The 23140-nt window shown below is 34.1% G+C and overlaps 1 protein-coding gene across 1 annotated transcript; it reads right to left on the bottom strand.

The window, feature by feature from the left end:
- Positions 1–1254: 1254 nt before the first annotated feature.
- LOC142320572 (uncharacterized) lies at positions 1255–22738 on the bottom strand. Its single transcript, XM_075358507.1, has 4 exons — positions 22565–22738; positions 16249–16404; positions 9881–10045; positions 1255–2165 (listed from the first exon to the last, which is right to left on the bottom strand). Exons 1-4 carry the CDS (start codon positions 22637–22639, stop codon positions 1974–1976), a joined length of 588 nt encoding a protein of 195 aa, XP_075214622.1. The 5' UTR covers positions 22640–22738; the 3' UTR covers positions 1255–1973.
- Positions 22739–23140: the final 402 nt, after the last annotated feature.

Below are 23140 nucleotides of genomic sequence, written 5' to 3'. Positions count from 1 at the left end.
AAATGACCGGTATCTAGCTCACTGGAATTTTACTATCATACTCTACTTGCTAAAACCTTATTGCATCACTATTATCACTTGCTTATTATGATCATTGGGATCTCAGTAGTACCAAACATGATACGTTCAATGCAACTGTCAGATTACAGGCTATGCTGATGCTACTCATATTTCACCATGATCAAAATTTAAATTTAAATGATCAAAATTTAATGCTGTGCATTCATATTCATTCCCAGCTGCATATCAAATTCTAGAACACAATCATTATATTCACCCAAGGAGCGTACAACTAAATTCTTCTATGTAAATTCGAAGTCCTGTCAGCAATAATGGATTTTCACGAGGGTCAGACTGATTTACCATCACCATACGTTTGGGGCATCCTACATTAGTTCTGTCATCTGGCTACAGCCAAGTAAAGAACCATACTCCTGTAACAATTATTATGCAAATCTATGATCTCTGAGCTCATCCATTACAATTATTGAAATAAAAAACTTTCCACAATTCAGATTCTTATACTCACAAAATAAACACAGAAAATTATATATTAGCACAGATATGTAAACAACACCATACTGTACAACAAAAGACACTGTAAAAATGTTTTAATATGTATAAAACATACTTCTCAACCTCTGCCTCTGTAACAGAGCTTAATGATATTCTAAAAGGTTTCTACATACAATGCTACATTTGTGGATAGCTATCCATAACTGTAGTAGTAAGACTACTGTCTTTTTGCTTTGAGTTAGAATAAAAAGTTGTAGGGGAATTGCAGTTGATGAATAAAGTTTAAAATCCACTGACCTCTATCATATACTGTTTTTCAGCTTCTAATAAATTAATGCCTGTCTGTTTTCTTATAAAATAACCAATGAAACAAACTTGGAGATTCAGTTCAATTTTAACATTGACTGAAAACTGTTCCTAAAACTAAAATATCTACAATTCCCTTCCAATTGAGTTTTTTGGCAATTATTTTACAGGATTCACTAAATCAAAAAGTTTCTAGAAAAAATTATCCCATAAAACTTCTATAGAAAACATTTTTGAAAATTTTGAACAGGGCTCCAACTGCTCGCTATCTCAAAAAAAATTTAATTAATTTACTTGATAATTTTACAATTTTTATAAAATCTTAAATTTTAGCAAAATATTTAAAAAAGCAACAAAAATATATTAAAACACAAATAATACATTTCACCAAAAAATTTTTATTTAAATGCTCATATTAATTTCCTTTTCATTATTAATACATTAAATATCAATTTCAACACTTAGAATAACATACATACACATATATATATATATGCAAAGCAAAATGTGCAAGAGTATATTATGTTTTAAGATAAGGTACATAAACTAATTCTGTATGCAGTAAGAAAAACCTTTTTTTCTTTTAATGGAAAACGGAGAAAAATTAAGAATTCAAAATGAATGTTTAATTATAATTATTAACAAACTTTGTGTTCATTCAAATTTCCTGCATCCAGTCTACAGCAGTTTGTAGTGAGTGAAAAGAAATCAGCAGCCTTGTAAGACCTATGAACCCTTTGTAGGAATATATATGTGATATAATAGAACATACTGTTTAGGATGTTTAAATAAAAATAATATTAGCAATAAGTGGTGAATTAGTACTAAAATTATCATTAGCTAAAGATGTATGTATTTAACATTTTTATTCATACAAATAATCGTTTAAGCCATAATTTACAATAATATTACAATAGCATACTAGTTATAATATTAACATTACAATAAATTATTTTTAATTGAAGTTCAAAGCTAAATATGAATACTAAATTAAAAACCAAATACAATAGTCCAACAAAATTAAAATATTGTATAACAATAACGTTAGCATAACCCAGAATATAATATCAGCAATTAAACATATCTAAATAAAAATATTTTATCTAACAACTACAAAAAGTATGAATCCTTTGGTGTTATTATTACTGTTATTAATTGTCATTCTTTAGAATCATCCTCTCTCGAGTTACTAACAAATGAACATCCATACATGATTCTAAAATCCTCTTATTTTTATTCATAGAATATAACAGCATATTAAATTTCAATTCACCAAATGAAGGATTTGGGATATTTGTCATGCGCTCAAAGTTAATTATGTAATTGTTAATGAAATAGTTACCCTGAAAAAAATAAATATTTATTAAAACGGATTCTTTTTTATTTGTAAGAACTACAATTTTACAACATGCTGTATACATTAATTAGCAATTTCCATGGTGGATTGGTAGCATCTCAGCCTTTTATTCAGAAGGTCTCAGGCTCAAATCCTGATTAGATAAAGCATTTATTAAACACTAAATTTCCATTTCATATTTCCATATACAAGCTCTAAGCTTAAGGAATTAATTAATCATTTTAAAAAAAATAGGGATATTTAATAATACAATTCTATATTTATGATTAAACATAAAGTTTGAAAGATTGGTTTGACCTTCATAAATGCTCTATTTAGATAGCAATTGTGGAATACTTTAACTTGATAATTAGTACCTTTCAGTGCCAAAAATGAATAACTGATTCATTATCTGTTTACACATACATTACACAAGCATTTTACTTGTTACACGATCCACTAACTTCTTTTGTCTTAGATATTTTACAAAATATATAGCACTAAATTAATATTCTGACCACCTGTAACATCATATTCTAATCATCTGCACCTATCAACCAGATATTGTCATAACAAAGGATAATACTTTTACAAAAGAAATAGATAAACATACTAGTATTGTCTAATAAAAACAGCTATATGAGAAAATTTACATAACTAATAAAATGGGCAAACATTCAACAGTAGTATTTGAAAGTAAATTTTAAAAGCAAGAAGTATAATTACTAAAACAAGAACAATATATCTTTACCATAAGTTGAGAGTCAGTGTTGCAACATAACAGCTGCTTAACACTGACCCAGTTATAACTTATTTTTGACCTAACACCAATCTTATTCTTACTAGCAGGTGTAAGGTATATAGTGGTTATTTATGAATGAAAACATTTAGAAAAGCAGAACAGAAAAGTTGAAATAAAACTATACTTTTTCCCTTTGCTACATAGATCACTCTTCTCAAGTTTCTAAAGAAGAGTTTAACCAGACAATTTATTTTTTTACCAGAACACTTACATATTCTGCAAAAAACAAATTTGCTGTGTTAAAATACACTTAATCTTCTACTGAGTTGAAGAAATACACATAATATGTCATTTCATAATTTAACAAGGTATAAAATCCATTGCTTTATACTATATGTCCTGGTCCTTCTTAAGGCTGTTACAAATGCAAATTACTTAAAATATAAGAGATACCAGTCAGATTTGCCATCTCTGAGAGTAATGATGTATTTTTTATAGCCATACTCATAGTTGAACAGATTGAAATAAATAATATGAATGATTTAAATGTGAATTAGGCAGCAAGGGTAGATTATTATGTTACAGACAGCATATTTACTATCCAAATCTCTATACTGTTTAAGAGAGAAGGATTGAATAAGATACACAATTAAAAATACGTAACAAATGAAACTGATAAAGTTGTCGCAGATTTCAAAAGAACTATTTATAGCCTGTATGAGAATCAAATAGTCATGATTAGAGTAGAAGACCAAGAAAGAAACCTCTAATATGTAAAGGTAATAAATGGATATTGTCTGTCCCAACTGCTTTTCACCTTATTTTTAGAAAAGGCAAAATAATTTTCTTCTTCTCGTGAAAACTGACTTGCCGAGAACAAGCGATGGTGACCAGACTCTGGTAAATCAGTGGTAAGTTAACCTATGAGATGACGCAGTTCCTATCCGGTCATGGTTGCTTCAACAAGTATTTGTGGGAAAGAGGAGGACCCGGTTGGGTGCCTCTACTGCGGAGGGAGTGATACAGTAGAGCACATAGTGTTTCACTGTGTCAGATGGGTGATGGAGAGGGTGATTGGGACGCCATTAGTAATATGGTCATCCATATAACAAGAGCTAAGACTAGGGAGGAGGTGGAAGATGAGGAGGAAGATAGGGGGGACGTTGAAAACAGAGATTTGGGGTTTCTAGATTAGGGGTTGGGTGGATAGTTCTTTTCAGGAGGTGTGGGATGCCGAGGTGTCTCACAGCCAATGAGTGAAAGGGGACTCCAGGGGATTTATTAGGAGGTTAAAATGAAAAGACCAGAGTCCCAGGTGGAGGGTCCTCTAGGGGTCCCTCCACTTAATGGCAAGGCATAAAGGAAGACCAGAGTCCCAGGTGGAGGTCCCTCTAGGGGGACATCTGCTTAGAGGTAAGGCATTAGAAAAGACCCAGTCCCGGCCGACCGGGTGGTACCCCGTGCTGGGAATGGCATAGCCGGATCCAGCATGGTCACTCGGAAGGTTAGAGGCAAAGGCACCCTTGGCATTGAGTCGTGCTTTGCCGGTCTAGGTCTATCCCAAGGGGAAGGGGAATAAAAAACAAACAAAAAAAAAAGAAGGTAATTCAGTGACACACAAACAAATTCATATTTGTTAATTGGCGAAGAAAGACCAATGTGTGGTGTATATAATAAATAGCTTACAGTCAAACACTGGAAGAGTGCATGACATATGAGGATCTCAGAAAAAGGTACGATCTAACAAGTAATATTGCTGCTGATTTGTAAAATGGTAAAGAAGATGGTAACAAGTTACTGCTTAAGGATTCTCTTTATGTAGTAGTTTTTTCTATGAACATGAACATAATTTAATCATCTTGGTATTGTCAAGACATATGATTTTTTGTTTATTTATTTATCTATCTATTTTTAATGTGTTTATTTTTAGATTTTATTAAGTTTCAGGGCTCTTTACACCCTGTTAGTGTTATTAGTGTCCAATATAAGTTTAAATGTTTAGTGGCTTGTTATTTTGTGTTTTAAATAAAATGTAAGGGCAGAGTTGTATGAAATTGTGTGGGTTTGGCAGAGTTCTGTGAATCAGTCTAGCGAGACGTACAATGACGGTCCAGCGTGGAGAGTCACAGGTGTGAATCTGCAAGACGAGTGTAAAAGATGTCAGTCCAGCAAGAAGAGTATCCAGTTTGATACGATTATGGTGACGCTACGAGTAATTCCAGTAACCAAAAAATACTATCGATGAGTTATAAAACTATAAGTGTACAAGTGAAAGAAATAATGCAATCGACTTCACTCATAAACTGTTAGGGTAGGCAGCAAGTGAACTTTAGACGATTGTTTGTTAATGTAAGACTAGTGATTAAAAAGGGTTAAAACTAGCGGTTTCTTTTGTTAATGGGTCTGAATATTAGTTTTCTGTTTATATACCTGGAATAAATTTCAAACGATTATTTATTTTGAACTCTGTCTTACGTGTAATCTATATTATCATTTACTACTGACATTACTATCATATTTGATGTGTAATATTTTGATTGTTGATTACATTATGTATTTTTCTCTGTTTTTATGTCATGCTTACTGTTTTGATTATGTTATATTTTGTCATGTAATTATCGTTTAATACTATTATCCTGACTATTATTATGGTTGTAATTACTATATTAATATTTTTGTTCATTTATTATTATTATTATTTTTTTTTTTTTAATGTGTATATATTTTTTTATGTACTATTGTGTAATATACAAAGGCTATAGGTAGCTGTCCTATTGCACAAAAAATACAAACAAATAAATAAATTATTATTGTTATTCTGCGGCACAGGAAAGAAGGATGTGGAAGCAGCACTGAGAAGAGATCTCGGAGATATAGGAGACTGCCGAGTTAGCATTACTAGTGCTAATGCCAGGGGAAAGAATGCAACAGTAGTAGAGATTGGAGAGAAGGCTTCTGCCAGACTACTCAGTCAATCCAAGATAAGAATTGACTGGGTGTACTGCCAGATTGGACCCAGGGTACAGGTCCCACGATGTTTCAGGTGCCATGGATATGGGCATCTGGCTCATGGATGTAAGGGGCCTGACAGAAGCCGGCTCTGCCATAAGTGCGGGATAAGGGAGCACAAGGCTAAGGAGTGTTCTGCCCCCCCACGGTACATGCTCTGCCAAGTAAAAAGTGTGAACGCTTCGCAGCTGGTTCACGCACCTGGAACAAGGGAGTGTTAGGTCTTCCAGGAAGCCCTGGAGCAGACGAAGAGAAGGCTCCATTAGAATGTTGAACATACTACAGGCCAACCTTAACAGGAGTCGGCTAATTGATGACTTGCTGCTACAGCTAGCCAGAGACAGGGAGGCCGACTTGGTGTTGATCAGCGAGCAGTATCGGGACCGTGACGACTCCCAATGGTTCCGGGAATCGCTCGGGACTGCCGCGATATGGATTCCGTATCGCAGCAGAGCTGAGGACTTGAAATCTAGGGTGGTAGAGTGAGGTATGGCGCATACCAACTGTAGAAGGAAATATATTCTGGAGATGGCGGCACGTACTGGACTCGTGATCCTCAATACAGGGAACACGACGACGTCTCGCCGTCCAGGACATTCCCGATATTTCCCTCGCCTCCAGTTGCCTCCTATTTCCGTCACGCTCGTCCAGAACTGGAGAGTTCTCGAGGATTATACCGGTAGCGACCACCAATATATCTCATTTAGAGTCCTACATGGTGGATGAGAGCGCCCGGGGCCTCCACGGCTGTTGAAAATATACAAAATCAATAAAATCGACGAGAAGGAATTCAAAAGAAAGATCCACTCAGGGGTGGTAGCCTCTGAAAACATCACCAACGGGGGGTTGACGCTGGCGCTGAAGCCGTAGTTGCCTCGACCATGCGGCTGATTCCTTCTGCATGCGACGCTCCCATGCCCCATGGAGGGCCGAGGCATCGGAAGCGACCCGTGTACTGGTGGACACCGATGATTGCGGGGTTGAGCCGAGAGTGTCTTCGACTAAGAAGAGTGGCGCAATGTGCAAGGAATCACACAGACGCAAACGCCAGGTCAGCCGAGTATAAGACGGCTAAGAAGCGGCTCCGTCGAGCCATCAACATGAGCAAAGCACGCTGCTGGAGAGAACTGACGGAGACCGTGGATGCAGACCTTTGGTGGCTGGGTTACAAGATAGTAACTCGGCGATTAGGGGTCTCGCGGTCACCAGTTCCACTAGACGAGGCTAAAGCGGAACACGTCGTTAAGATGTTGTTCCCAGCCCACTCGGTACGTACTAAACGGGACTTCGGCGACGTGGGCGACTTCCCGCTCTTCTCGATGGAAGAACTGGAGGGAGTCCTACGGTTGCTAAAAGGCAAAAAATCCCATGGACCCGACGATATACCGGCCGAAGTACTCAAACTAGTGGGGCGCTGCAGGCCCCGTCTTCTTCTAGACATGTATAATGCATAGATATGCATTATACATGTCTAGACCCAGCCTTCAGATGAAGGCTGGGTCTTTGAGCGCCAGATGGAAAACCGCGCATCTTGCTCTAATTCCCAAGCGCAAAGAAAACCCAGACAACCGCTCAAGGGCAATCCTCCTACCGCCCAAGCATTGTGTATGCTTGACACAGCTGGGAAGGTATTGGAGAAGCTATTAAAGAAAAGACTGGTTGCGGTGATGAATCAGGCAGGTAGACTGTCACCCAACCAGTAAGGTTTCCAGCAGAGTCGGTCGACCCTAGACGGAATTCAAGAGGTTGTTGAGGCAGTACGGCGAGCAGAGAACCACAATAATTTTTTGCGACGTGTAGTCCTTCTCGTTACGTTGGACGTTAAAAACGCTTTCAACTCCGCAAAACGGAGCGATATGATTCGGGCCCTGGACCATTCGTTCAATGTGCCTCAATACCTCCTCAAAATGGTGGATGCATACCTGAGAAACCACGGTCTCATTTACGAGACCGCGGCAGGCTGGCGTAGGATTGCGATCACGTCAGGGGCGGCGCAGGGGCCAATTCTCGGCCCCGACCTTTGGAACGCCTTCTATGATGGCTTGCTGAGGCTGGAAATGTCCGAAGAAACTGTCTTGGTTGGGTACGCTGACGACGTTGCGCTAATTGTCACAGACCACGACGTGGAGCGCGCCCAACTGAGGCTCAGCTGAGCCATGCACACAGTCGGTGTCTGGCTAGACGGCATGGGTTGTCTCTAGCCCTCATCCCAACCCCATAGGGGAAGACATCTATCTAGTGACGTTCCGGTTGCCACAACCCCCCCTCGTTCCTTGCCCTGTTGGGCTTTAACGGGATGTCTCTAGCCCTCGGCAAAACGGAGACCGTGGTTCTAACGAAGAAGCGTATCGACACTCTTCTCTCCCTGGGTGTCGGGATGGAGTTTGTCGAGACCAAGCCGGCCGCAAAGTACCTCGGTATGATGATTGACCGGAAACTCAGCTTTGGAGAGCCGCCGACAAACTGCTCTCAGCCGGCTCATGGCGAATGTCGGCGGACCTTAGGCCAGCAGACGGCGATTGCTGATGTCCACGGTGCATTATATCCTGTTATACGGTTTGGAAGTGTGGGCCTAGACAATAAGAGCTGCAAGAAACAAGAAGCGGCTCGCGCAGGTGCAACGTACTGCAGCCTTGCCAGTCGCTTCCGCATGTCGGAGGTCTCCGAGCCTGCAGTAATGGTGGTTGCCGGCGTCATACCCATTGCTATTTTGGCAAGGGAGCCCCAGGTGACCTACAGGTGGCGACGGGCAAGCGAAGACCGGGAGACCATTGCCAACGAGGAACGCATTCGTACGTTCCACTCATGGCAAGAGACCTGGGACCACGAGACCAGAGGACGATGGACCGCAAGGCTTATCCCTCTGGTCAGACCGTGGACGGAGCGGCGACATGGAGAGGTGGAATACTGCATGACCCAAACGGGTCACGGGTACTTCCGCGCTTACCTCCATGTCATAGGGAAAGCGCCGTCCCCCGACTGCCTCTATTACCCCGGTGTACGGGACGACGCTAAACACACCTTTTTCAAATGTGCTCGGTGGACGGCAGATCGAGGGATACTAGAGGCGAATCTTGGAGCACTGAACCCCCACATCGTGGTTGCGATGATGCTCCGTAACCTGAGCAGCTGGGAAAGTGTAACCCGATTCGTCGGCAATATTCTCAGGACCAAATAAGGTGAACTGGGTAGTCCTGAAAATTAGGTAGCGCCTTCTTAGGGTAGTATAGGAGGACTCGACCGGAAGTAATTCCGGGTCGAGTCCTGGTAGAAAGTGGGGTGGCTTTAGTAGTCTGCTGATAGTGATTGGATAATACCATCAGCGTTTGTCCGACACTCCGTACGTAAATGCATTTCCATCTCCATCCGAAAAAAAAATTATCATTATTGTATTTATCACTATTGTTATTATTATTAATTTGCCTGGTTGTAAAACATTTTAAACCAATAAACTGTAATTATTTAAACATTCAAAATTGTCAACAATCTCTCAATATCCAGATCAAGCCGCACAACACGTGAAAATATATTGTTTTAGATTAATATGCCAAGCTTACAGAAATACACCCTTTTTTCAGTGCTACAAATTCACAACAAGGATCGAGTAAGTAAGGTTACTATCAGAAAACATCTCTGACCAGTTCTTTTGTACTTCTGATACTTTACATGCATTACAGCATTAGGAAAACTGGGACAAATAGTGAAAAGTAAAAAATTATTGAATTCCTTTCAATCACAAACTAGCACAATCAACAACAACAAAGTACAGTTTTTTAATACCATTACTACAATACTTCATTATATTGTATTACAAGTCATGATTGCATTTATATATTAGACCACCTCTTTGTAAATGTTCTGTACTTTACAGGGTTCTTATGTTATTAAAATATCAATTTTATCAGAAAGAAAATATATAATTGATTAATCAAATTATATATTGTTTGATGAAAATAAATTCACATACTTACAGCCTCAACTGGACAGTGGTATTCTGCACCACTTGCCTTAAATATATCTGTTAAAATATTCTTTGCGAATCTGTCGAATCCATCGCATGCTTTAACTGTAGCATCAATTGCGTTGATCCATTTTTTATTTTCTCCAGAAGGTAACATCCATGCAATTATTCGGATCTGAAATAATTTTATAAAAATAAATATTAATTTGCATTTCACCAATCCCTTTTTCTCAGAATAATAAATTAATGAGTATACATAAAATTAAAAATAATCCTTGGTTTAACTAATTTTTTGTAGCTATTAAAGATTTTGAAATTATTAAATTTTAGAATTTTTTTTCAAATGTTCTTTCAATCATCTATCTCAAACCTCCGAGTAAATTCATGTTTAGAGTGACTAAATTAATAATAATAACAATAACTTTTTTTTCGGGGGGAAGGTGGAAATGTATTTATGCATGGAGTGTTGGGCTCCCACTGGTAGTCTTATTTAACCGCCATCAGCAGACTACCGACTAAAACCACCTTCCTTTCTACCAGGACTCAACCTGGAACTGCTTTACACATTACTTCACGCCGAGTCCTCCTATCCTAGCCGAAGAAAGCCACTACCTAATTTTCACTTGGATCAGTAATATCCAGGTCACCCTTCTTGGCTCTGAGAATGCTGCCAATGAATCATACCACACTCTCCCCGCTGCTCAGATCACTTCGATCTTGGGCACAAGAGAGACGGATCTTCGCAATCACATTGTGAGGGCTCAGTGCTCCAAGATCCTTCTCTAGTGTCCTTCGATCTGCTACCCACCAAGAACATTTGAAAAAGATGTGGTCGGTGTGGTCCCGTTCACTGAGGCAATAGAGGCAGTCTGGGAACAGCGCTTTCCCTATGGCATGAAGATAACCCTGGCATGGAGATAACTAGGTCACATTGTACTTCACCTCTCCATGTCGCCACTCAGTCCCCGGTCTGACCAGACGGATAAGCCTTTGGTCTTGCGGTTGCAGATCTCTTGCCAGGCGAGAAATGTGAGATTTTCTCCAAGCTTTCGCCTGCCCGTCATCTCTTGTAAGCCTCCACGCGCTCCCTTACCAAAAGAGCAATAAGAATAAGGCCAGCGACCACCAGAACGGCAGGCTCAGAATCCGTCCGATACGCAGAAGCGACTCGCAAGGCTGCGATGAGTTGCAGCTGCGTGAGCCGCTTTCGGTTTCTCTCGAATTTTAACGCCTGGACCCACACTTCCACTCCGTATAATAGGACGAAACGTACCGTGGACATCAACAGTCGCCGTCTTATGGCTCTCGCGGCTTTGTCAGCGGCTCAGCTAAGCTGAGTTTTCGGTCAATCCGCATACAGAGATACTTCGCACCAGCTTGATCTCGTCAACCACATCCCCGACTCGCAAGAGGAGAAAGGGTTTAATATGCTTCTGCGTTAGAACCACAATCTCCGTTTTGCTAAGGGATAGAGACAACCCATGGTCATCAGCCAGACGCTAACCCTGTAAATCGCTCGGCTCAGAAGCGCGGTCTTCAAAACGTAACGCAAGATCATCAGATACTCAATCAAGGTTGACTATCTTCCAATAAGCCACATTTTATATCACAATGTGAATTAAATGACTTGGTTAGGGATTTAAATTTATCAAAAATCAAGCTGAACTGTTAGGATCAAGAATGCAATGTTGTAATTTACTTCAAAAGAAATACAAAAATTTCAGGCTTTTGAAGCAGACAAAAGAACTTTATCAGTACTTTATTGATGAAAATAATTTGGTTTATTGCACTAATATTGATGAGCTTATGTTGCACTTAGGAAAAGTTTGTAAACTTGAGGACTAGCGCCTTTTCATAGAGTCATCTAATTATAGTTTAAAAGTGGTTCTACTACATAACAGTAACAAATATCCTTCAATACCAATTGCTTGTGGTATTAATTTGAAAGAGACATATGATGTGATGAAAGACGTTCTTAAAAATATATATTATAAAAAACATATCTGGAACATATGTAGTGATTTGAAAGTTATAACTATTTTGTTAGGCATGCAGTTAGGCTATACTAAGTACATGTGTTTTCTTTGTGAATGGGACAGCCAAGCTAGGAATAAACATTATGTTACCAAAGAGTAGAAGAAACAAGACAACTCCAAAGGGGAAAAATATTATTCATGAGCCCTTAGTTGAACCCAAAAAAATACTTTTACCCCATCACCACTAAAGCTAGGATTAATGAAAAATTTTGTAAAAGCAATGAAGAAGGGTAGTCCTGGATTTCTGTACATCAAGCAAAAATTTCTGAATGTAAGTGAAGGAAAAATTAAAGAAAAAATATTTTTTGATCCTCAAATAAGAGAGTTGGTAAAAAATGATGTATTTAAGTCAATGTTAAACAATGTAGAAAGTGCAGCTTTGACTTCATTTAAAGAAATTTGCAAAACTTTTCTCAGCAAACAAAAATCTGTCAATTACCATGATATTCTTAATCAGCTTCTTACTTCATACAGAGCTATGGGATGTAATATGTCTTTGAAATTACATTTCCACCACTCACATCTGGATTTTTTCCCGTACAACCTCAAAGATGTAAGTGACGTAAACGGTGAACATTTCCACCAAGACATTTTGGTGATGGAAAGCCGCTATAAAGGGAAATAAAATACTAACATGCTTGTCGACTACTGTTGGAGATTAACTCGGGATTTGTAATGTACACAGAAAAACAACTGAAGAAATTGTATCACTCTTAGAGAAACATTAAACATTTTTTTTTCTTTATCACTGTAATAAATATTCACAAAAAACACATCATAGATAAAATAGAAAATAAATGTTATAACACTCAAGTTTTTTCAGAATAAAGTACATATGTAGGACAGCTGAAGCAGGATGTAAATTATTTAATAAATTAAATAATTAAATAAATTAAATAAGCAAAAAAGAGTTTTGCTTCTTTTAAGAGATAATTTTATTTTCATAATTGATTTATGAATGTACAGATGATGACAGTTGCAGAGTTCCACAGAATCAGCATCTGTATCAGGTTAGGAACATAAGCAGTTCATTCATATTCTTTAGTCTATCACTTTTTCATTGCATTTAGTTTGTTGAGAAATTTGTATTAGTGGATAATTTATAGCCACTTTCATTTTATTGTTGACAAAACAGTATGTCAAACTGTGATATCATTTTTACACATTTTAAGAACTGTAATTCTTAAATGTTTATCATTAACATTTCCTCCATTTAATTTTATAGAAAAATTATTTACTAAAAACACTTTCAGTTTTGTAACATTAACATACCTTGATATACATCAACTTTTCATGAATGTAAAAACTATGGAATTAAGTAACAAAAAAATTAATAATGTTTATTTTTTGTAATATGACAAACAACAGAGATTTTTGTAGATTGCTTTATAAAGGATTTTTACTTAAAGACTAAAACACTTCCATAATATTGATATTGTAAAAACTATTTGTTTTTTGTTTTTTTTTAAGTGTTGCTGATATTTTTTCTATTGTTATATATCTCATAAGAAGCTACCATTTACTTACTATTGTTGAAAGTTTTTTTTTGTTTCAGGGTTGACCTGCTTTGGTTGAAGTTCAATGGTTTGACTAATTTATTAAACAGTCAATTAATCACATATTGTTTCCAGCTTCCAGTGTCTGCAAAAGAACTATGAGGATTCAAGAACGAATGTAGTTTTTATTTTGTAGCACTCAATTTAGTTTTATGTGTAATCTTGAAGCTACAGCAATTAAGTTTTACTTTACACATTCTCCAACAGATAGCAGCTGCATTACACTATTGCACAACTGACTATTTATAATGATTAGCATTTTTGTAAAACACTTTGAATTAAAACAATATGATTTGATTTTGTTGCAAACAGAATAAATTTAATTTTACAAGAGAATTCATCACTAATAAAACAACCAGAGATGATCAAGACCTTCATGGTCAAAAGAAATTACCATTGTTATCATTAATGAAAATTTAACCATGTGATTAACTATGTGATATTTATCTGAGAAGCACAATGCTTCTTTAGTTTATCCATATTTAAGATTAGATGCTTACAATTCATTTAGTGAATATTTTTTTTAATTTCTAATGTAGAATTTTCAAGTTATTTTAAATAATTATCTTCAGATATAAATATAGTTGTACTATCCATAAAGAGGGTAACAATGAATGGTTCAAGATTTTAAGGGAGTTAATTAATAAATAATAAAAAAAGCAAAAACCAAGAAAGAAAACCAAGAGATGCAGAATGCAGTGTGGTACTACATATTCCACAACTTTGAAGTGAGGACCTACATACACATTATTCATGTGTTTTTATCAAAATATGGAATTACAACTGCTAGTGGTAGGATATGACTTCAACCATTTGTTAGCAGTATCTTTGATAGTTATTAAGTTTACTCACAAATAAAAAGTGTGGAACTAAAACAAATTCTTTACTAAGTAGCAAAAAATTGGAAATGGAATTTTTTTCTTATCTATGTTATTTTAAATATTTTCTAAAACTGGAAAATGGCTGTATCAGTAGATGAGTTTTCCAAATTCCATGCTGCAGTTTTCAATTCATTAAGTTTTACATGAAATTTTAATTAAATTTCTCATAATTTTTCCAAATATTTTTTGGAAAAATCTACATGTCAACAGTAGTACTTTTTTAAACTTGATCGTATTTCTTTTATCTTATAAAATATATATGACATTAATTCATACAACTTATTTAGTCCTAGTGGATGGTAATTCTGCTGATGTCATCTATTAATAATGACTTTTTCAAATGTAAATCATTTATAAGTGTTTAAAATTCTGATTTTAATACACACTTTTCTGAAATTAACTTTAATTTCATTTTACTCCTCAAACATTTATCAATAATTCTTACTTTTTCACAATTTCCTGATATATTACACTTCCTAGGATTTTATTTTATTTTTCTTTGAGTTGAATCTAATTTTCCAGAAATTACTTTCTTCTCTACCTTGCCACAGATCTTCATGAACCAGTCTCCTTTTATTCCTTTGCAAATTTCATTTATATTTAATTTCTTTTTACAAACTATTAAATATTTATTTTTCAATCTTGTTTATAAAATAAACATACAGAAAGTCAAAATGTAAAAAATTCATGTTCACAGATGTCTGTAAATAAATTTACTTAAAATATAAATTTTAATAATCCTTCAAATTTACAAGCAATTTTTAAATCATAAAACTCATGTAATATCACAAAATTGAAACTAATCCCGATCAGACCATTTTTAAATAATACTCAATAGCATAGAGTATCTTTGGCTCAAGGTAGTTTTATAATAAAATGTTTTATTTGTTGTACTGGTTAAGACTTTCAAAACATGTTTTGCCACCTACTGTTTAATTTAATGCCTGTTTTAATTTAATAACAAGCTGTTTTTTTTTTTTTCACTAAGATTGAGGATGTGGGATGGATATTAAAAATATTTGCTATGAATAATATTGTACCTATGAAGAAGATTCTTCCTTTGAAAAATCTCAGCATTTAATTTTACAAACAATAGAAGTTTGCAATGTAAAATAATGGTAAATCCTTTTGGGATGGTCTATCAGACCTTATTTTTTTGGCTATAATTATTGTTATTGCCATGAAGGGGTAATTACTCCTTATTCTCAATTCTTATATTACCCCCTTACAATTGAAAGGCGATAATATGAGAATTACACAAATTCAATATAGCTTATGATGCTAAGGATAAGCTGTAAAACAGTATAGGAGTTCTACGTGCCAATTTTGTAATTCTTTAGATTACCCTGTAAAAACAAACTCTGTCTTCATACTTATTAAGCATTACAGATTTAATTATGTTCAGTATTTTATATAAATCTACTGCACATAAATCAATCAAACATATAAAAATAAATGACTTCATAACATCAAATGACATAAATAACACCAACCAAATAAATATAAATGGAACAAATAACACTAAAGTACTTCTTACAACACTGTACTGTGGGTAAGGGGAATAAGTCAGACTATGGAATAATGGATACTAGAGTGTGATCATGACCCATCTAAATTTTTCAACATAACTCTAGTGATGTGCAAATCATTAATTATTTTGTTATTTGAAGCTTCTTCCTGCCTCATAACCTCCAGAAGCTCAACTATAATTACATTATATAGCTAGTCTCATGTTTTTCCTCAGGTAGAGACAATAAAAAAGCAATTAGTTTGTAATTTTTTTTCTTTCATTATGAGTGGTATAAAATTGGAAAAAAAATATATTAACCATATTGTTATTATTAACCAGATTATTTTAATAAAAAATGTATAAATTTATCCTCAATAAGTATTTAAATAGCATACCTTCATTTCATTTGATATTTTAGTTTTCACTGTAAAATTTCCTATGTATCCTTGATGAGTGCTGTTTACATTGTAAATATTAGTGTCATAAACTAAAGAGTGTCTTCCCATGCGTTTACATCTAGAAATTTTCTGAACATGAATGTAGTATGGGTTCTGAAATAATAGATTTTTTTTTAAATTAAGAAGAAAATTAAAAAACTCTTTCAGAGCAGAAAAAGATTAAATATGTAACAAGAAAATAAGTATTTGTTGTCATGTATTAATCAGTGTAATGTTTAATTGCATATCATTACCAGTTTACACTATTCAATTATCATTGGGTCAGGTGCAGATCATGGACCTCTAATACTTCTGTAAACATTACATAATTATACAGACAATCTTATTAGACATTATTAATGACTTGTAAAACATGTATGCCATTGCAACCAACAAGAAAGTAATGCTGCAAAGAAAAAAAATCAATGAATTAAATTAAATCTAAACAAAAGCATTCATAAAATTTAAAGAAATATGATTTAATTTTTTATTTAAATGATTGATTTTTTAACAAATAAACTGAATAATGTATGAGACAATTTTTAATTCACAAATAGTATTTAAAAAGTGGAAAAAAAAATACTTTTTTGACTAATAAAAAGTTGATTTTTTATAAGAAAAATGAATCCACTGTCAAAAAAAAATTCAATTAAACATAATTTAATTAATATTAATAAATTATTAATTTCAATTAATAAATTATTGATACTTTATTTTAATAGAACTAGAGTATAATTATGCTAAATATATCTAAATTTAATCACAAATCATGATAAATGAATATGAATTTTGAATACAATTTAAATAACTGTTAAAATTTTAAACATGCTTATTACTGATTTTTTTTTTATTATGAAAGAGCAAGCATCAACAGTTAATTGGAGTGGAACTGCATTAACAGTATTAATAGCATCATTAGAGTGAAGATTGGTAGTGTATGCCAATTAATTTGTTTGAGCTGTAAAATTTACAGAAGATAGATAGATATTGTATTTTTCATGAATAACACATTTCCAAAGGTGCTTTAATTTTCATCAGGCAAAGGTTACATATTATCATAACTTACTACACCATTTGTGGTTGTATTATTATACAAATACTGACAACATAATTCAGTTAGTTAAAAAAACAACAAAAAAGTGTATATATACATACACACACACAGAGAGAGAGAGAGAGAGAGAGTGATAAACTTAAATGAGGCCTTTATCACTCATTAGTTTACATTAAATGCATATTTTTGTTAAAATGCATATATCAACATGAGATGGTTAAAATAATGTGGAAGATCTTAGTACAACTTGATCTGGAGTAAGGAGAACTGTTTATTGCCTGCACATTTGAGTATTGCCAGTCACTCAAGCATTCGCTTTTGAACAAGGTTGCATAATCATGTGTTATTTGTTAAAATACAGTTGACTGTTGAAGAACGAGTATTGGTGATGGAAACTTATTTAGAAACGAAATCTAATATTGTGTGTTGTGAAGCGAAAGTTCAGGGAGAAATTTGAAAAGAAAGCGCCTGTGGAAAGTGTTATTCAGAAGTTACCTAAAAAATTTCATTAAACATGTTTGATGTTAAACCAGAAACTTGCCCGACACAGGACAGTTTTAATGACACAGGTCGTACAAGACACTAAAGTGACAGTTAGAAAATCTCCTCATAAATTTCTGCAGGTACTAAGCTGAGAAAAGAGTGATCAGCTGTGAAAAAAGTTCTCAGCCCACACTGCCATGAGGAGAATGCTGAAATGTTATCCTTATCGAATGCAGGTTTTCCATTAGCTAATTAATGCTGATTATGCTATAAGAGTTCACAACAGTCAATGGTTTAACAACTTCATTAGAAGCAATGTTGGCATTTTCGAAGATGAAAGCAGATTTTCTACAGATGAAGCATGTTTCACCTTGGTGGGTATGTTAAGAGTCAGAACTACCTGACCTGGGGAACTGAAAACCTGCACATTTTCTTTGAATCTCTCCTACACTCACAAAAAATAGGCGAATAATGTGCAAATGAGCCACAGGTTTTTTGAAAATACTGTGGATCATTCCACAAAGAAATTATTCAACAGTTCTTAGCCTTACTGCAAGATGAACATGACTGGTTATTGAAATAGGGCAGCGCCAATTGCCAATCAGCTCACTCTACCATGGAAATGAAACAGGATTTTTTTGGGAGAAGAATCATTTCTAAAAGATTGTGTCCAGTGAGATCCTCGAATCTGACTAGTCCAGACTTCTTTCTAGGGAGATTTCTTAAAATAAATTGTTTATAGAAGCAATCCACACACTCTGTAGAAATTAAAGACAAAATTACAAATGCAATCCAGGAAATAGAGAGGAACAGCCAGAAATTAACAGGAATAGCCAGGAACATGGTCAAACTTGTTGACCAATGCATGGAAGTGAATGGACATCATTTTCATCACCTTCTGTAAATTATTATGAATGTGTTTGGCAATAAACTATTATTTGTAGACTAAATTAACTGATGGGTCTTCTTAATATACATATAAAATATTCATGGAAATAAAAAATGAGTCGATAAAGTAAGAAGATTTTCCTTAAATTATACTGCTTTAGTGAACTCATTGATCTGAAAAATCTATTTACATATGTTCAATGAAACTTCAGTAAAACATCTGTTGACCAAAACAATACTGTTTAACCAAAACAATAAAATTTTGTCAATAAAATTTTATATTCCACATTTCAACAATAAATATTTGTTTTCTGGATGAAGAACAAGGATTAATGTAATAAACATTGATTGTAAAGTTTGATTTGTCATGATAGCTCTGTTTAATACAAACAGGTTTCCTTGGTTTGAAGTAGAAAGCAAGCACATATGGTCACCTGTCAGATTAACTACCTCTTAGTTGTCTAAAAGGGAAAGAATAATGGGCTTGCTCCCTAAGTTAGATTGTTTTGCCACTTTAGGTAGTTTATACAGTCTGCTCAATATCCATACTAGGTGATCATTTTTGTAGCTATTGTGATACTTATATGAACTGAGTTTAAAAATTTGTGTATATGTCAACAAAGCAGAAATAGGTTGTGATAAAAATTGAAGAAAGATTGGATGCAATTAGTTGAATTAAAAATGTGAACTGTGGCAGTTTATTTTGGTGTTGGTGTTTCTACTGTTTCTAATTGGATCAAGATGAAAAATAAGTTTGAAGAGTATGCTTGTACAATGGCAAAAAGAGAACAATGATAATGTGCCAAAAAAAGAAAGTGAGTGAATGAGGCTGTGTTTTTATTGTTCATGCAACAAAGGGAAAAGAGAGTGCCATTAACAGGCCCATTTATACAGGAAAGGGCCAAGATTTTGTCCAAAATGATGATTGAGGCAGGTACAGGATTTAATACCAGTGCTGAATGCTCGAAACATGGAAAAATAGATACCAAGTACAGCAAGTGAATGTCTGTGGGGAAAGGTTTTCTGCCATCGTCAATGCAGTGGGTGACTTTAAAACAGAAATGGATGATTTTTTCCAAGGATACACAAATGATCAGATCTATAATAGATGAAACTGGACTAAATTTTAAAATATTATCTAAAACGTCAGTTACTTCAAGGGATGAAAAGACATAAGATGAAACAAAGAGTGATAGTTTTGTATTTTTATTAATGCTGCGGGAACTCATCAACATATTTACATAGGCAAATCCCAAAAATTCAAGGCTTTAATAGATACTGCAGAAAATGTTCTTCCTGTCAACTACAAAAAACAAAAGATTTCCAGGGTATCCACTAGCTTGTATACTGAACGGCTCAACAATGAATTTGTCTCCAGTGTTTAGTCTTTTTAGTCAAAGACCCTTTCTAGAAGACTGTTTTACTCATTGATAATGCAACAACACATCCTTAAAATCTGTGCAATGGTCAAGCTTTTACCATCAAATGTAAAAATTTGATCCAGTCTTTATATCAAGGGGTGATAGAGTGTTTCAAAAGGCGTTACTGTGCACTCTTTCTGAAATCTCTATTACAAGAGATAAGTGACTCAAAGAGTGTACCTGAAGTCTTGAAAACGATTAATATGAAAGACGTTATTTACTGGTGTGCTCAGTCCTGGGAGTAAATAACATCATTCACTTTACAAAAATGTTGGAACAAACTTTTTCATGGGATATTAATTAAAAATGAGTTTAAAAACAATGAAAGTTTTCAGGAGTTAATTGAAGAAATATCAGGATGTGAAGAAATCAATAAGCTGAAGATACGATCCTCCAATTCTTTAATAAAGTGGACAGATACACGATTGCATTGTGGTGGACACCACATTGCATCATATTTTTTTGTGGTGTGGTGTTTTTTATGGTGTTTGTATCAGTATTTTATATTAGTTTATTAATTTTGTTTCATGTTGGCTAAGTAGTTATGTGGTGTAAGTGAGAATGTGTCGATCCATAACCATGGACACATCAGTTCGAATCTGACTTCATATACATATATTTTTTATTAACTTTTTTTTTAATTTAAATATATTGATTTATTAATTGCATTATTAACCTCTATGAAAATTTTTAATTAAAATGAAAGGTACATAAAACTTTATTTAACTAATAACTTCTGATTTTTTTATTTTTTTTTAATTATTTATTGTAAAAATCTTTTTATAATCAGAGGTTAATAATTATTAATAAATCAATATATTTAAATTAACAATAAAAGTTAAAAAAAATATATATGTATATGAGGTTGGATTCAAACCGATGTGCCTTCGCCTTTTTGATAGAAATTATTTTTGACTTCGATTTGATATTTTAACTCCTGATGATGGCTTTCAAGTAAGCCGAAAGATCTAGAAGATATTTCTATGTGCTGGTAAAAGATGGATTTCAATAATGGTTAATATTATTTAATTAATTAAAATATCAGCGGTACCATGTTCGAGTAGTTAAAATATAAATAATTTGTATACATTATATCATGATGAAACTGCAAAAAGGCAATCACAAATGAAGAATCAGGTGAGAAACAAGAAGAAAACAAGCAGACTATCTCAATCCACATACAGCTGACATATAGAAGAACAACAACCTTTCACAACCAGTTCCTAAACAATCTGACCAATAGCATCTACCTGCAATTAGCCAATTCTATACACTCCTCACTAAATAAAAAGTACACAAATAACCAATAGCCAATCTCTGTGGATGAGTGGTAGTATCTCGGTTTTTTTATTCAGAGGTCCTGGGTTTGAATCCCAATCAGGCATGGCATTTTTCATAACTACAAAATTCCATTTTCATACCCCACAAACAAGCTTCAAGTTTCTGTGGTGAAATCGTAAAACAAAACAAAAAAAAAAACAGAACTAGAGACCCCATCAGGCACAAGTATGCTAGACCATCCTTGATCCTAGCACCATAATGACTTTCAGAGAAAGGACTGAAAGAGAACTGCACCAGGAGAATGATGCAGTTAGAAGAGACTTTCAGTAGACACCACCCTTATCACAATTCAAAAAATAATTATGGTCAAAAAGGATTAGAATCTAATCTTCTTACCTTCCATCCATTCATTAATTATGAAATGTCATGAAAATAAATAACTGCCATTTAAGTGAAAGATCCAATAAGAGAAAAAAGTCCAGCTTCTGCAGTCTGTAGGAATGATGCACCATCCCCTGGCATTCTTTTTTTCTAAATGCCCTAAACTTTATGTCCAGAAAACAAGAAAGAAAAGACTAGCATTTGAGACAAGTCAGAAAAAATTTGAAATGTAGGGTCAGAAGAGAATTTTGAAAGTTAAGATAGTCAATAACTAATAAAAATAATGACTGATTTTCTAAATAATTAGAAATATGCAATATGCTTCCAAAAGTTTTTTTCAACACTATGATCCAGTCTCTTCATCCGTGCTATTTGAACACCCTTCACATTTCTAATTACGTAACTGGAATAACTTCCAGATAGAAAATAAATTTCTAGATAGAATTAAGTTGTCGATTTTTATTATTTTAAAGTATAAACATTTTATTATGTTTCTTTATGAAGGAATCAATAAAATTTGAAATAAAAGCTTAAGATAAAGTGAAAACATAATTGAAATAAAAACTCTTAAAATAAAAAAAAATATTGTTGGATCATAAATAATCTGGTAGAGGAAGGTATAAAACATAAAATGTATTAAATAGAACAAATAACTGATGATGCAATGTTACTAATACACTAAGATCAAAATATATACACAGAATAGAAAGAAATTAAGAAATGATTCAAACCATTCTCATGAATTTTTACAAAAATAAACACTTACATTATGAGTATTCAGTAAACAATGCATGGACTTTAAATAAACATTTAAGAAAATAATCCACAGAATTAACTTCATTTTAGAATTACTGAATGAAAAATTTTACTTTTCAAAAAATCAAACTTTATTTAAAAAAGTAGTTTGAGACACTAAGCAATCATAAGCTGTAATAATTCAGTTATTGTATGATTCGGTGTACAGAATTTCCTGTCTACTTTTGATGCATCAGATAGTAACTATTTTTTTTATTCAATAACAGTAATTAATTTCAAAATACATGCACAGGACTGCATAAGGTTACACTTACAATTTTATCTGATTTTATATTTTTCTATGAAAATACATCCTGTGTACATTTATAATAAAGATTTAATTATTAAAAATATAGATATTTGTTGGTAGCAATAATTTTAATTAAATATTCTCTTTTTAACACAATTCATATATTTCATGCTAAAAACCATGGTAGCAGTAAAACTGAATTGTAATTGTTATTTCACAGAGCAGGCGTATATGGATATGGTTTCATACATCCATGTATTGGTGCTCTCAAAATTTCATAAACATATCCTCAAATGG

The sequence above is a fragment of the Lycorma delicatula genome, chromosome 2 (assembly GCF_047948215.1).
Source record: "Lycorma delicatula isolate Av1 chromosome 2, ASM4794821v1, whole genome shotgun sequence".
NCBI classification, from domain to species: domain Eukaryota; kingdom Metazoa; phylum Arthropoda; class Insecta; order Hemiptera; family Fulgoridae; genus Lycorma; species Lycorma delicatula.
This window is presented reverse-complemented; position numbering and strand designations above follow the sequence as displayed.

Coding starts and splice junctions, on each gene's coding strand:
- LOC142320572 (XM_075358507.1), bottom strand. CDS start 22,639: ATGAAGTTAATTCTGTGGATTATTTTCTTAAATGTTTATTTAAAGTCC. Junction 16,405..22,564: donor GTTTACTGAATACTCATAAT/GTAAGTGTTTAT, acceptor CTATTATTTCAG/AACCCATACTACATTCATGT. Junction 2,166..9,880: donor ACCACTGTCCAGTTGAGGCT/GTAAGTATGTGA, acceptor TATTTTTTTCAG/GGTAACTATTTCATTAACAA.